The sequence below is a fragment of the Netta rufina genome (assembly GCF_964035555.1).
Source record: "Netta rufina genome assembly, chromosome: 28".
NCBI lineage: Eukaryota > Metazoa > Chordata > Aves > Anseriformes > Anatidae > Netta > Netta rufina.
Window position 1 is genome coordinate 4,139,884 of NC_140152.1, and position 14,019 is coordinate 4,153,902.

Here is a 14,019-nt window from a genome sequence, read left to right on the forward strand (position 1 = left end):
GGCACCTCCAGTATTACCAATATCCCCGGTGGCATCGGCATCTCCACGATAACCAACGCCCCCGGGGGATAACCAACACCCTCCAGGATAACCCAAACCCACCCAGGGATAACCAATGCCCCCCCCAGGGATAACCAACACCCCCCCAGGGGATAACCAACGCCCCCGATGGCACTAGGGCTTCGTCACCGCATCAGCCGGCGGTGGCACGGACAGGCCACCGTCCCACGGTGCCCCAGGCGCGCTGCCCCGGGGTATGGGGGGGTCGTGGTGGTGGTGAGGGGGGGCCCCTGACCCCCCATCACCACCACCCATGGGGGGGGGGGGGGCGCAGCTCCGCGGCCGTTGCTGCGGTTTCTCCTCTGCAAAATGGCACCCGCGGCGGTGCCCCCGCAGGCTGCACCGGGTGGGTGCTGCGTGGGGGTGGGCGCGGGGGGTGCAGGAGGGTGCTGGGGGGGGGGGGGGTGGTATATGGGGGTGCTGGGGGGGGCACGCCACTGCCCTGCCCCTCCCCATACACCCCCAGGTCCCCACCGTACACTGCGGCCTCCTGCAATGGTGGGGGGCACTGGGAGACATCCCCCCCCCCCCACTGCAATTCCTCCATCCTTGGTGCAAACCCCCCCCCCTTGCTGCAAATATCCCCCTCCCCATTGCAAACCCCCCCTCCCTCATTGCAACGCCCCCCCCCCTTGCTACAAATCCCCCCCCAATTCCACCCCCCCCGCCTCATTGCAACCCCCCCCTTGCTGCAAATACCCCCCCCTTTGCTGCAACCCCCCCCATCTCCTCATTGCAACCCCCCCCCCTTGCTGCAAAACCCCCCTCCCTCACCGCAAATCCTCCTCCCTTGCTGTAAATACCCCCCCCCTATTCCATCCCCCCGGCTGCTAACCCCCCCTCCCTCATTGCGACCCCCCCCCCCTTATTGCAAACACCCCCCCCTCATTCCAAATCCCCCCCTCCCTCATTGCAAACACCCCCCCTTGCTACCACCTCCCCCCCCATTATTGCAACCCCCACCCTTGCTGCAAACCCCCCCCTCCCTCATTGCAACCCCCATTTCACCCCTCCCGTCATTGCAACCCCCCCCCCCTCCCTTGTTGCAAACCCCCCCCCCAAGTCCTTGCAAACCCCCCCCTCCTTCATTGCAACCCCCCCTCCTTGCTGCAAATCCCCCCTCCCTCATTGCAAACACCCCCCCCCGTTTTATTGCAACCCCCCCTCCCTTGCTGCAACCCCCCCCCCATTGCAAACACCCCCCCCAAGTCCTTGTAACCCCCCCCCTTGCTGCAAATCCCCCCCTCCCTCATTGCAACCCCCCCCCTCATTGCAAACACCCCCCCCTTTGCTACCACCTCCCCCAAGTCCTTGCAACCCCCCTCCCTTGCTGCAAACGCCCCCCCCCTTGCTGCAAACGCCCCCCTCCCTCCTTGCACACCCCCCCCCTTTTGCTCCCCCCCCCCCCCCCGCTGCGGTTGCAATCCCCGCCAGCTGGCGTTGCAACGCCCTCCCCCCCGGTGCAATTCCCCCGGGCGGCCCCTCCCGGCCCCCGGTGCACGGAACCGGGATGTTGGGGGGGGGGGGGGGGTCGTGCGGTGGGGGGAGGGGTAGGATTAAAAATGGGGGGGGGGGGGCGCGCGCTCACCTCCAGCCCGCGCTCGCGCCGCGCCTCCCGCAGAACTGCAGCAGCGGCGCGCGCCCCGCCCCGCCGCTTGCAGAGCCCCGCTGACGTCAGCAGCGCGAGGAAGGGGTGGGCGGGGCCCTGCATGCAAATGAGGCTCTCTGCTCCCGCTGATTGGCCCGCGGCGCGGCGCTGATTGACAGCCGGCCCGTGCCCAAAGGGAGGGGGGGGGAGACGCCCCTCGCCTCCTCCCTCTCTTCCCCCCCCCCCCCCCCCCTCCTCCATCCCCCCCGCCCCGCCCCTCCCGGTGTGTGCCCCCCCCCCCCCCCCCGCGGTTCGTGGTGGTGCGGTTCCGGCTGCGCAGCGGGAGGGGGGGCGGGACGTACCATGCGCACCTGGTGGGGGGGTGGGAGGGGTCGTTCCCTATCGAAAAGGGGGAGGATAATGAGTCACAGCGCCCTCCTGTCGCGACATGGCGCCCTGTCCCCGACTGAGGGCTGCCAGGGGTGGTTTCCCATCCCTCATACCCGAGGCTGCCATCCCTTGTGGGCTGTGAGGTGAGGCCCTGAGGTGGGCCGCAGGTGGGCGGCCATGGCGGCCCCGCGTCCTCCCTCACCCTCATGAGGCGAGGCTGAGGCGGGGGCGCGGGGGCTCACCGGGACGCGGCCCCCAGCGGGGCTGCACAACCCCAGCCTCGACCCCACAGCCTCCTCCGAGACCACCCGTGCCCCTCATCACCACCCCGTTGAGTTGAACACACACCAGGCCATGGCACCCAGCCGCCTCCTCTCCCTCACCCCTCAGCGCAGCCCTGAGGAGCCTGCGGGATGGCGGAGCCGGGCACCGCACCCAGCCCCAAGGAGCACGATGTCCGTGTGAGGGGCTTGTGGGGTGCCCGAGCCCGACACCCCGTCAGCAGCCTGCCAGCCGCTGGAGGGCACCAGCCAGTTGGGTGCTGGGTGCCCGGCAGCAGCACCCCATGGCGGGGAGGCTCCCACAGCACCACCACCCTCCATGGCACCGCGTCCCCTCAGTGAAGGGGTTTATTTTTTTGGCCGCCATCCTCCCATACAGCTGGGTGCTGTAGGGTGTGCCTGGTCCCTGTGGGGCCTACGACGGTCACAGCCCCGCTCCATCAGCAGGGACCCGCCAGCCCCCGCGGCACCCCTCACTCCCAGCCGTGCCCCAGAAACCTGAGGTTCCCTTCTCATCAAAGGGGGAATTTGGGGTGCAGGGGGGTATTGGGGACCCCCCCTTGCTGCCCTGGGGTGCGGGGTGGGGGCTGGCAGGGCCCCACGCAGCAGGGCAGTGCCGCGGGTCGGGGGACGTGTTTGCAGATAAATCACCCTGGGGAGCAATGCGGAAGAGCAGGGAACAGGCTCCGCGCCGCGCCAAGCCGGCGATTAAATATTTACCTTAGCCGGTTGTGTTTGCCAGTGACGGATCGACATTTCCAGGGAGGAGCTCGCTTTTGTTCAAACACAAGGAGCAGGGCCCTCCCCGGGGCCTCGGCAGGCAATGGGGCCACCAAGCACGCCGGGTTCCCCGGGGATGGAGGCCCCAGGGTGCTGCCCGGCCACAGCACCCACGGCACCGAGCACCCGGCCCGTGGAAGCACAGCGATAAAAGATCAGAAGCATCGCTCTTAGAGGGGGAACAAACCAGGTTTAATATCTGGAGGGTGAAGGAAGAAACCGAAACGACCCCGGGGGCCTCCCCGGGTCCCTGCGGAGACGCGCGGGGTTGCGGCGCCCGGCGGGGCCCAAAGTGCAAAAGTTTAAAATGCAGCATTTTGGGTGCTGGTCACAGTCAGGGCAGCTTCTGCCACGGAAACGCGTGTGAGTGCGCCTAGGTGAGGCTGGTATTAAAAAGTGAGCTACAAAAGGCTTTAAAAAGTGACCCCCCCCCCCATCCCCAAATAAATAAACCCCCTGACTCGTGCCCAAGCAGCCGGTGTCGTGCCCTGGTGCCCTGACACCGCGGTGCCTCGTGCCAGCCGCTCTGTGAGGAGCCACCCGCACACCCAAGGGCTTTTGGCAACGGGGGACATCTCCCTGGGGAGCCACAGAGTGCCCAGGGCTGGGACAGGGCAGGGGCAAAGCGTCCCCAGGACCCGTTTGCAGGCGATGAGGGACCTTGCCCGGCACCTGGAGGTCGGGACGCTGGGTGGGAGCAGGGGACAGTCGGGAGGGAACGAGCCGCGGTGTCCTTGTGCCCATCGGTACCTGCCCAGCTGCCGTGCGGGGACATTCCTCAGGTCCCTCCTTGTCCCGACGGCCACCCCGGTCCCAGCGGTGGCGATGCCAGGAGCCTGGGGTGCCGGTGGCACTCGCTGGGGCAACGCCATGTCCCACATCCCTGCGGCATCGACGGGACCTGCTGGCTGGGGCCGCTACGTGCCCAGGGGCAGGAATGTGACATTGCCCTCCGTGTCCAGGCACAGCTCCTGGCCGCCCTCGGAGCCTGGCGCTGAGCTGCCACCGTCCTTCGTCAGCGTCCCCTCCACCGCCCGCCGGTTGTCCACGTCCCCGGGGCACCCACCCCGGGGCAAGTCCCGGTCCCCGGAGCCGGGTGAGAGGCGCTCGGTGTCGGCCGACTCCGAGTCATCCGTGGCCGGCGTCTTGGAGCCGCTGTTGTCCTCCTCCAAGGGGCTCTCGGGCCCCTCGGGCTCCGTGTCCGTCTCGCCCTCCTCCTCCTCCAGCGTCATCTCGAACTGGAACTTGTCGGTGGCGGCGGGGGGCACCCCAGGACCCTCGGGAGGTGGGGACGGGCTGCGCGGGATCATGCTCTGGTACCACTCCCGGTTGTCCTCCAGCGTGTCCAGGATCTCCTGGGCGTCGGGGTGCACCAGGTCGGCCCAGGTCTCCCACAGCGGGTGGGCGATGAAGTCGATGAAGCCCACCTGCGGGCAGGCAAGAGCTCAGCACCCACCACGGCCCCGCGGACCCCCTCGTCCCCATGCCGTGCCCACCCCCACCTGGGATTTCTCCACGGAGGCGGTGTGCTTGTCGCACATGGGGCTGATCTCCATCCCCTTCTCCCTCTCGCGGTCGCCCTGGCGGAAGAACTCCTCCATGATGCGGTCGGTCCACTGCCGGTACAGCTCCAGGGGCTTGGTGGGGTTGCTGAGGTCGGCGCAGTGCACCATGTTCTGCAGCACCTGCACGGCCACCGCAGCGCTCGCCCCGACGTCCCTCGTCCCCCAGGGCCACCGTCACAGGTCCTGGGGCGCCTTGTCCTGGGTGCCCCCCTCGGTGGTGGCACCCAAGAGGGCGTCCCGATGGCACGGGCTGCAGAAATATTTCCCCGCCCGCGTCCCCGAGCCCAACCTGGATGCGGTCGGAGTAGTTATCCAGCAGCAGCACCCCCAGGCTGGTCACCTTCTTGGTCTCCACCATGGTCTTCAGATCCGCCAGCAGGTTCATGTGCTTGGACATATCCGTGGCCAGCACCTGGGCAGGGCGAGCAGGACACGCGGCTCAGCCTCACCCCGCCACCAAGCCCCCCCCAAAACCCAGCACACCCCGGGGTGCTCCGAACCACCCCCCGTTACCATGTCGATGGCCATTTTCCGCAGCGACTGCCTCTGCTTCTTGCTCAGGTTCTGGAAGATGTCGCAGTTCTCCTCCTGGAGCAGCTTGAAGCCCACGGCCAAGTGGTGGTTCTCCAGCACCGAGGCGTCGTTGTACATCAGCGCCAGCTCCGAGTCTGCGAGATGGCACCGCTCACCCCGGGGCGGACACCGGGGTCCCCTATACCCCCTCCTCCCTCAACCCTCGCCCCCCTCCGGGCCTCCTGGCTCACTGGTGTTGATGAGGAACTGGTTGGAGACCCCGGGGTGGTCGACGTCGTGGATGGCGCTGGCGAAGATAGCAGCCATGATCTCCAGGTCCGTGAAGACGGCCTGGGGACGGGGAAAAAAGGCGGTGTAGGTGGGTTACGGCCCCGGTGAGGGCACTCGGTGACCCGTAGGGACCGGGGCTCACCTCCAGCGCCGGCGTGGAGAGGAGGACGTGGGTGGACTGGGCCACGTCGGCAGCGTGGATGTTGTTGTGGTAAGCCACGTCGGCGTGGTAGTGGTCCTCCAGCGTCAGCATGTAGGTGATGAAGGTGTCGGCGGGGATGCGGAAAGTCTTCATCAGGTCGCGCTCCTGCGGGGAAGGCGGGAGGGTGGCTGGGACCCCGTTTGGGATACGGGGACGGGGACCGGGGACAGCACCCCCCTCCCCGAGGGGGCTCACCTGGAAGATGCTGTACATGATGACCGTCAGCGGGCGGTTGCCCGAATACTCGGCCACTTTGAAGACGTCCAGACCCCACTTGTTGGTGTCCTCCAGCTCCTGGGTGTGGGGCGGGGAGGATCAGAAGGACAAGGAAGGGTTTTAGGAACCGGTGTCGGGGACCCCGCGATGGGATCGGGACCCCCCCTCACCTTGGCCAGCAGCCCCTCGTGGTCCGTGCGCACCCCGAAGCGAGGGATGCCGGCGGCGGCGAGGCTGGAGCCGTGCGTCAGCTTCCTGACGCCGCTGATCTGCGACATGGGGCGCTTCTTCCGCTCCTTCTCCTTGTCCTTGGGCAGCGCCGAGGGGATCTCCACCTCGTGCTGCTTGTCTGGGGGGCGGGGGGGGGGCGGTGAGCGCGGGGAGGATCCCCTTGGATCTCCCCCCCCCCCAATTGACGTCAGCCGGCACGGAGAGCACCGCGGTGCCATGGCAACGGGGGGGGCGCACGGGGGGATGCCGAGAGCTTCCCCCACCCGTCTGCAGCGGGGTCTGGGCCCCCCCGGGGTTCCCCCCGTGCAGGGGGAGCCCTGGGCAGGCCGCCTGCCCTTGCACCAGTCTGCACCAGCATGCACCAGCATGCACCAGTCTGAACCAGACCAGTATGCACCAGCATGCACCAGTGTGCACCAGCATGCACCAACATGCACCACTCTGCACCAGCAGGCTCCAGTCTGCACCAGTCTGCACCAGCACGCACCAGTCTGCACCAGTAGGCACCAATCTGCACCAGACCAGTGTGGGCCAGTGTGCACCAGTCTGCACCAGCATGAACCAATACGCACCAGTGTGCACCAGTCTGAACCAGACCAGTGTGCACCCGTGTGCACCAGTAGGCACCAGTGTGCACCAGACCAGTGTGCACCAGTCTCCACCAGCATGCACCAGTCTCCACCAGCGTGCACCAGCATGCACCAGACCAGTGTGAACCAGTGTGCACCAGTCTGCACCAGCATGCACCAGCATGTACCAGTGTGCACCAGCTTGCACCAGTCTGTACCAGTGCGCCCCAGCACTCACAGCCAGCAAGACAGCTGTGACACCCCCATGAAGACACCTGGAAAAGCCCCCCCCCCCTCGCTCCCCTATATCAATATTCCCTTTTTTTGCCCCAAACCAGCCTCCAGCACTGTCCCCACAGACACGCAGCCCCACAGGTCACCGCGCCGAGGTGCCCGGCTCCCCGCAGACCCCAGAGCTGCAGAGTTGGGTTGGGGGGGGGCATGGACGGCCCTGACACCCCCTCTGGGGGGGGGGGAACTCACCCAGGAAGGTGCTGGAGATGTACTCGGAGACCTGGTTCCCCGAGCGGCTGGTCTCCGAGAGCTGCGACAGCTCCCGGTTCAGCATCCGCTTAAACTGCGAGGGGTGGCAGGGGCTCAGCCACGGGTTGGGGGGGGCCACACGTCCCCAACACCCCCCCCCCCGAGGCTGGGGGGGCTTTTTTCTCACCCCGGGGGGGGTTTCCTTACCTTGTTGGAGGCCATCTCGCTGACCGAGTGCCTGGTCTGCAGCGTCTCCAGCTGGTCCAGGCACCAGTCCAGCTCCTCCAGGGTCTCCAGCGAGAGTTTCTGCTGGGCATCCTCTGCCGGGGGCAGCCACCGCATCGCCTCCAGGCACGGGGACGCACGGGGGGGCCCGACCTCCCCGTCCCCACCCCGGGGTGCTCACGGGTGTCCCCTTCCCACTCCCCCCGGGACCCCAGGGTGACCCGGCGCTGAGCATCCCGGTGCGGCTGGGCTCGTGGTGGCCGCGGTGGCCACATCGTCCCCGTGGTGGTGGTGTCTGGGGAGGGGGGGGGGGGACACACACGTCACCTCGAGGTGACGCCCGGCCCGGGGTTCCTGCGGGGCCCTGCTGCGCTCGCCGCCCGGGGTTTTTTTTCTTCAGGGGAGGTTTGACGTCAAGCGCAGCCTTTCCACCGCCGCCACCGCACCAAGGGCGGACGGGCAGCAGGAGCCGCTGAAAACCCGACATGGATCCCAAAGGGCAAAGCCACCGCTCTGCCCCCGCTGCTGGGGACACCGTGGGTGCCGGCACGCCCCGTCCCCGGGTGCGGGGACAGCCAGCCGACCCTAAAAACATCCCCTTATGTTCCCGTCGGGGGGGGCACTCACCGGAGAGGCTGGCCTTGCTGGCGGAGGGGAGGCTGCTGCTGGAGGCTCGCCTGCGAAACGCACGGGGCTGAGAGGCCGGGATGCCACAAAATGTGCCCCCCCGCCACGAGCTGTGCCCCCTGCCTCGAGCTGTCCCCCCCCCTACTATGAGCTGTGACCCCCCCATCGCCCTCCCCAACCCCTCACCCCGCTCACTTGGTGCCGGCGCGGTCCTGGAGGTGCATCAGCACGGCGAAGTTGCTGCGGATGGTGCGGAGGCTGGCCAGGACCTAGGGGGGGACAGAGGGGACAGAGAGGGGGGGCTGGGGACAGGCTGTAACCCCCCCACCCCCCCTCCCTGTGTCCCCTCCTGCGTGCTGGGGACATGGGGACGTGCCCCCTCCTCGCCACAGGGCCGTACCTGGGCGAACGGCGTGACGATCATGTCCTCGCCGTGCCTGCGGGGAGCAAAGGGGCGCATGAAATGGGGGGGGGAAGAGAGGGATGGGGAGACCTGGGGGGGTCCTGGGGGGGACTCACAGGTCGCTGGCGATGGAGGAGTTGCGGGACATGGCCTTGGGGGACAGGTCGTAGTCGCTGTCGGAGCGGTAGAGGAAGGACTCGCGGCGCTGGCCGTGGCTGAAGGTGCCCTGCAGCACCAGCCCCGCGCCCGGGCTGGCCTGGGGGTCCAGCGCGCCCCTCCCCGGGAGGCCATTCTCCAGGTCGAAGCTGCGAGGGGACAAGGGACAAAGCTGGCACAGAGCGGGTGGCCTCAACACCTCGGCTGGGAGGCGCTGGGGACACCGCTGCCGCCCCCCCTCGGACACGGGGACACCGAGGGGACACCCCGCGGAGGGCAGCGACCCCCCCGAACCCCACGGCAAACGGCGGGGCACGTCCCCAGCGCTGCCACCAGCCGAGGACAATGGTTGTCCCCCAGCCCAGCTGCAGACAATGGGAGCTTTGGGACGTGGCACCGGGCTTGCCAGGCTCTCTGTCCCCTGGGTCACCCCGCAGCCTGGTCCCTTCGCCCTAAAATTTGGTGCTTGTGGAGCTGCCGGGTGGCACAGCGGGGTCCAGGCGGGTTGTCCCTTGTCACCGGGCTGGGACAGAGGCCCCAGCTCTCCCCACGGGGCTCCTGGCTCCAGAGAGCCCGGGGAGGGCCGGGTCACTCCCCGTGTCCCCAGTGCCACGATCCCCAACCGCTGCGAGTCCTCGAAAGCCTCGGCCAGCCTCTGCTCGGGGAGCCGCGTCCCATGGGGGACAGTGACACGGCCGGGCGCCGAGCCAGGGGACATCGAAGGACAGAAACCACCAAGGGAGCCAAGCTCTGGTCCTTGGGGACGCGCTGGTGGTGGCCAGGTGCCACCCAGGGCAGAGCCACCCCCGCAGCCGTGCGCACCCCGGGGCTCAAAGCAGAGGGGACGGGGGGGGGACACGGGGACAGAGGCGGTGTCCCTGCGGTGTCCCCTCAGCAGCTGCCACCCCCGCTGGCCCCGGGGTCATGGGAAAGGCTGCGCACGGGGGACAAACCAAGGGCCACCCAGCGCCTGTCCCCTCCCGGAGCCACCACCGTGATGGGGATGGGGACAGGGACGAGCCACCACGGCCACGCGTCCCCATCCCTGTCCCCATCCCTGTCACCCCCATGGGACCTACCCGATGCAGGAGTGCCTCCGGGACGGGGCAGCGGCTCCCCGGCTGCATTCCCCCGGCCCCACTGCGCCCGGCGCCGCGTCCAGCCCTCCCGCAGCCCCTCGGCCTGCCTCTGCCTCGCGTCCCCGATGGTACCGGGGACACAAAGCCCCATTGTGGCTCCTCCAGCCCCGCGCGTGAATTGTGGGTTTGTTCCCCCCCCCTCCCCGCTCTCTGGCCACCTCCGACCCCGCTGTCACCCCAGGGGACAGCCCCGACCCCGGGCACGGCGTCACCGGGAGGATTGGAGGGGGGACACGGGGGGGACGCACGCACGCACAGGGGGTCCCCAGCGGTGGCCGTGCCCCATGGGGGGGGGAGCGGGGCCGGGGGGCACGGCCGGGACGGCGGCCCCAGGAGGGCTGGCTGGTGCCGAATTCAGAAATACTTTCCATGCCGAGCAGGGGGGGGGGGAGCTGGGGGGGGGCCGCTATAAATAGCTGCTATTGCCACTGAGGAGGGAGCCGCTGATCCCCCACGGCGCCCCAGCACCCAGGGGTGCCCACACGGGGGCTGCGTGGCCCTGCTGGGGGTCGCTGCCGCCTTCCCCATTTGCTGTGCCAAAAAAAAAAGCCCCCCCCCAACCCCCTCATTTGGGACACGGGGCTACTGCTGCAGCACAAAGCCCCCCCCCCATCGGTGCAACGAGCGTGCCCGTGCTCAGCCAGCATCGCCCCCCCCTGCCCCGCTTATCCCCATGGGCACGGGGGGGGGGGTCAGCCCCACGCCCCCCCAGACACACAGACAGAGGGGACACAACACAGAGAATTTGGGGAAATCCCCGCTGACCCCGTCCCTACAACCCACCGCCTCCTCCCACCCCCCCCAGGGACCCCATGGCCGGGGTTTGGGGTCTTTACCCCCCCCCCCCCTTACCAGAGGGGATGCGCCACGGTGAAGCGCCGCTGCAGGCGGATGCTCTGGTTCACCAGCAGCTTCCTGAAGAGCACGGGGGAATTGCGGGGGGACCCCCGGGGGGACCCCACGGGCGAAGCCCCCGGGGAGGGCAGCATGGCCCCGCTCAGGGCGCTCCGGGCTCCGTCCCCATGGGCGCAGAAGTAGCGGAGGGGGGACGGGGAGCCGAGCGGCGGGGACCCGCTGCCCGCCGCCGAGGAGCAGGAAACGCGCGGCTGCCCCAACCCTGGCGGCCCAGGGAAAGTTTCCATCCCCCTCCCGCCCGCGCCTGGGAAATTAAACAACTGTCTGGCTCGGGCAGACCCCCCCCTACACACACCACACACACCACACACACACACACACAGCGTCCCGTTTGGCTCCATCAATCCCGTCCCGTGTGTGCGTGGCACGTGGCCACCCCCTTTGGCCCCGCGCCCCGGGGCGCTGCTCTGTCCCCTCGGTGGTGGCAGCTGTGGCCATTAGGGTGAGGATGCTCGGCCCGGCCACGTGCGGCAACGCCGCGAGCGCCACGGCCACGGGGGGAGGTCGCCGAGGGGCTCGGCTGAGCCTGGAGGAAGGTGGGTGTGAGGCGAGGACACGGCGCGGTGCCACCGAGTGGCACAGTGACACCGAGGGGCACGGCTGAGCCTGGAGCAGCCCGGGTGGCTGTGGTGGCCTTGCCGTGGTGCCATCGAGCCGCACGGCTCAGCCTCAAGGATCCCAAACCCGTGGAGGGGCCACCGAGGGCCAAAAGCAACCCCCAGGCACCCCAGGCGCACAGCACGGGCATGTCACCATGTCCCCAAGGGACGTGGCTCCACCTGGACGCACCGTGTGGCCGCACCACGGTGCCACCGAGGAACCAAACCTGCCCCCACGTCCCCCTCCGTGTCCCCCAGCCCCTCCTGGCTGCCCGGTTTGGGGACATGGAGCGGGCTGGGACCCCCCAGGGCTGCCCCGTGTCGCCCCGGGCTGGCCGTGGGAGCCGGGTGCCCGCCAGCCCGACCCCGCGGCCCCGCTGACGCAGCCGGATACCTGCTGTCCCCGGCGGAGGCAAAAATATCCCGCGGCTGGCAGGGACTCAAGCAGGGCCCCCCCAGCACGGTGGCACCCCCGGGAGCCCCGAGACCATCGGGTGGGGGTCCCGGTGTTGGGGACCCGCCGCCTCGCAGCACGGGGACATCGGGAGGGTGTTGTGCCATCGGGGCGCAAAGGGTAGCAGGGGGGGACACGTCGGGGTGGGGACAGAGCTGTCCCCGCCTGGCAGCCAGGAGCCCGTGGGACAGCCAGGGCTGGGCAGGAGCGGCCGCAGGACAGCCAGTCCCTGTCCCCAGGACAGCCAGTCCCTGTCCCCTGCGGGGTTGCGGCTGTCCCCAGCAGGGACACGTGTCCGTGCAGGGGGGGTGGACAGCAGGTGACACGGGAGCCGGGGCACGGAGTGGCCGGGTTTGGAGCCAGGTCCCTTGGCTGGGACAGCCCCGTGCTGCGTCCCCTCAAAGCCAGGCTTTGGGACAGGCAGGGCGGGAGGGGGAGGGAATGGCCCAAAAATAACCCCGCAGCCGTGCCAAGGAGGGACCGAGGTCACCTCCGGGCAGGGCCTGGTGCTGGGTGGCAGCGGGTTTGGGGACAGGGGATGGGGGCGGGGGGGGATGGGAATGGGGTCATGGGGGTGGGGATGGGGGGACGGGGACAGGGGTCACAGGGATGGGGATGGAGGGACAGGGATGGAGGTGGTGGGGATGGGGGGACAGGAATGGGGTCATGGGGATGGGGATGGGGGGACTGGGATGGGAATAGGGTCACAGGGATGGGGATGGAGGTGGTGGGTACAGGGGGATGGGGATGGGAATGGGGTCACAGGGGTGGGGATGAGGGGATGGGGACAGGAATGGGGTCACGGGGATGTTGGGACAGGGACGGGGACAGGGTGGCCTGGCTGGAGGTGGTGGGGACAGGGTCACGGGGATGGGGATGGAGGTGGCGGGGACAGGGCCACATCCCCGGGGCCGTTCCCAGCCTCCTGTCCCCCCCCCCCACACACACACCCCGGGAGGGACGGGGACACAGCCCCGGTGCTGCCCGGTGCCCGCCCCGGTGCCCCGGGGGCCGCTGTCCGCTGCTGCCCGGTGCTGAAACCACCGGCACCGCGACCCCCCCCCGGCCATCCCCGGTGCCCGGTACCCCCCCCACACCCCCCCCGTTACCTCCCCGGTCCCTCTGGGGGCGCGGAGCCGAGGCTCGGCCACCCCCCGGTACCGGAGCCGCCTCTCGCCGCGCTCTTACCGGGGGGGCTCGGCCTCGTCCCCGCTGCTGGGGCCGCTCTCCTCGATGGTGAACACCACGCGGGGGGGCTCGGGCTCTGCCCCCCGGCAGCCCAGAGGAGGCAGCAGCGGGGTCCCGGAGAACCGGCGGCGAACGGCGCCCGACACCGGTCCCGGCCCCGGTCCCGGTCCCGGTCCCGACGGGGCGGCCTCGGCGGTGTCGCGACAGCGCTGCGGGGACACCGGGATGGGGATGGGGGGGAAGGGGGGAGGTGAGGGGTGCCCCCCCCCCCCCCCGTTCCCCAAAACCTCCGGTACCGGGGGAACTCTCCGTGGTGCTGTGCCCCCGGTGCCCGGTTCCCTCCCCCCATCCGCGGCACCGGGACCCCAAATTGGGGTTGGGGCGGGGGGGGGGTTCCCGGACCCCCCCCCCCTCCTCCGCCTTCACCGGGCTCCGGTGCACAAAGGGGGGGGGGCACACGGAGCCCCAGGGACACCCCCTCACCGCCCCCCCCCCCCACACCGGGATCCCTCTGGAAAATCCCCCGGAGCCGGTGCGTAATTACGCAGGGGCGAATAATAATTAACCGCCCATTACGGGGCTAATTAACTCCCGCCGAGCGCCGCCAGCCCGGTTATTGCCACCCCGGGGGGCCAGGCTCTGGGACTCTCCCACCGTGGGGGGGGGGGGCACATCTCCCCCCCCCAATCCCCCAAAAACCGATCCCGGTGCCCCCCCCCCCCCTCCCCTCCCCGTGCCCGGTACCGGCCCCGCTCTCACCTCGGTGCCCAGGAAGGGCAGCGCCGTCCGGCTCCGTCGCATCGTCCCTGGGGGGGGTTTTTTGGGGTTTGGGGGGGGGAAAGCTGAGCCTGGGGGTGGGCTCCGGCAGCACCGGGACGTGGGGTGCCCCCCCCCCGGTGCCGCTCACAATTTGCGTGGTGCCCGTGATTGATGGGGCTCAGCCTCCGCGCCTCGGGTTTCAGCCCCCCCCCGCCGCCCCCCGCCGGTCCCTGGCTGCCCCCCAGCTCCGGTGTCCCCGGGGAGGGAGCACGGGGCCACCCGAGGGGACAAAGGCCCTGAGGACACGGGGGTGGCCGCGCCCCTCCTAACCCCCCAGCCTGGAGCATCCACAGGGCCACGACCCCCCCCCATCCTCCAGCACCAC

At 69.7% G+C, this 14,019-nt stretch overlaps 1 protein-coding gene across 4 annotated transcripts; it reads right to left on the bottom strand.

The window, feature by feature from the left end:
• Nucleotides 1–3,269: 3,269 nt before the first annotated feature.
• Nucleotides 3,270–13,698, bottom strand: PDE4C (phosphodiesterase 4C). 4 transcript variants are annotated; one of them, XM_084302627.1, is made up of 16 exons: nucleotides 13,635–13,698; nucleotides 12,876–13,084; nucleotides 8,541–8,729; nucleotides 8,422–8,458; nucleotides 8,217–8,290; nucleotides 8,022–8,071; nucleotides 7,377–7,489; nucleotides 7,170–7,263; nucleotides 6,057–6,235; nucleotides 5,866–5,964; nucleotides 5,611–5,775; nucleotides 5,429–5,528; nucleotides 5,178–5,332; nucleotides 4,954–5,076; nucleotides 4,602–4,784; nucleotides 3,270–4,526 (listed from the first exon to the last, which is right to left on the bottom strand). In XM_084302627.1, exons 1-16 carry the CDS (start codon nucleotides 13,674–13,676, stop codon nucleotides 4,017–4,019), a joined length of 2,322 nt encoding a protein of 773 aa, XP_084158753.1. In that variant the 5' UTR covers nucleotides 13,677–13,698; the 3' UTR covers nucleotides 3,270–4,016. The 4 variants fall into 4 exon arrangements, with proteins under 4 accessions (XP_084158753.1, XP_084158754.1, XP_084158755.1 ...); XM_084302628.1 differs by lacking the exons at nucleotides 12,876–13,084; nucleotides 13,635–13,698 and adding exons at nucleotides 10,572–10,634; nucleotides 11,628–12,238; XM_084302629.1 differs by lacking the exons at nucleotides 12,876–13,084; nucleotides 13,635–13,698 and adding an exon at nucleotides 11,628–12,237.
• Nucleotides 13,699–14,019: the final 321 nt, after the last annotated feature.

What these genes read in the sequence shown, in the direction of transcription:
- PDE4C (XM_084302626.1), bottom strand. Translation starts at nt 10,975, where the DNA reads ATGGAGCCAAACGGGACGCTGTGTGTGTGTGTGTGTGGTGTGTGTGGT. An exon ending in TCCTCCATCGCCAGCGACCT is followed by an intron (nt 8,459 to 8,540) that starts GTGAGTCCCCCC and finishes TGCTCCCCGCAG; the next exon opens with GCACGGCGAGGACATGATCG. An exon ending in CCTCCGTGGAGAAATCCCAG is followed by an intron (nt 4,527 to 4,601) that starts GTGGGGGTGGGC and finishes GCCTGCCCGCAG; the next exon opens with GTGGGCTTCATCGACTTCAT.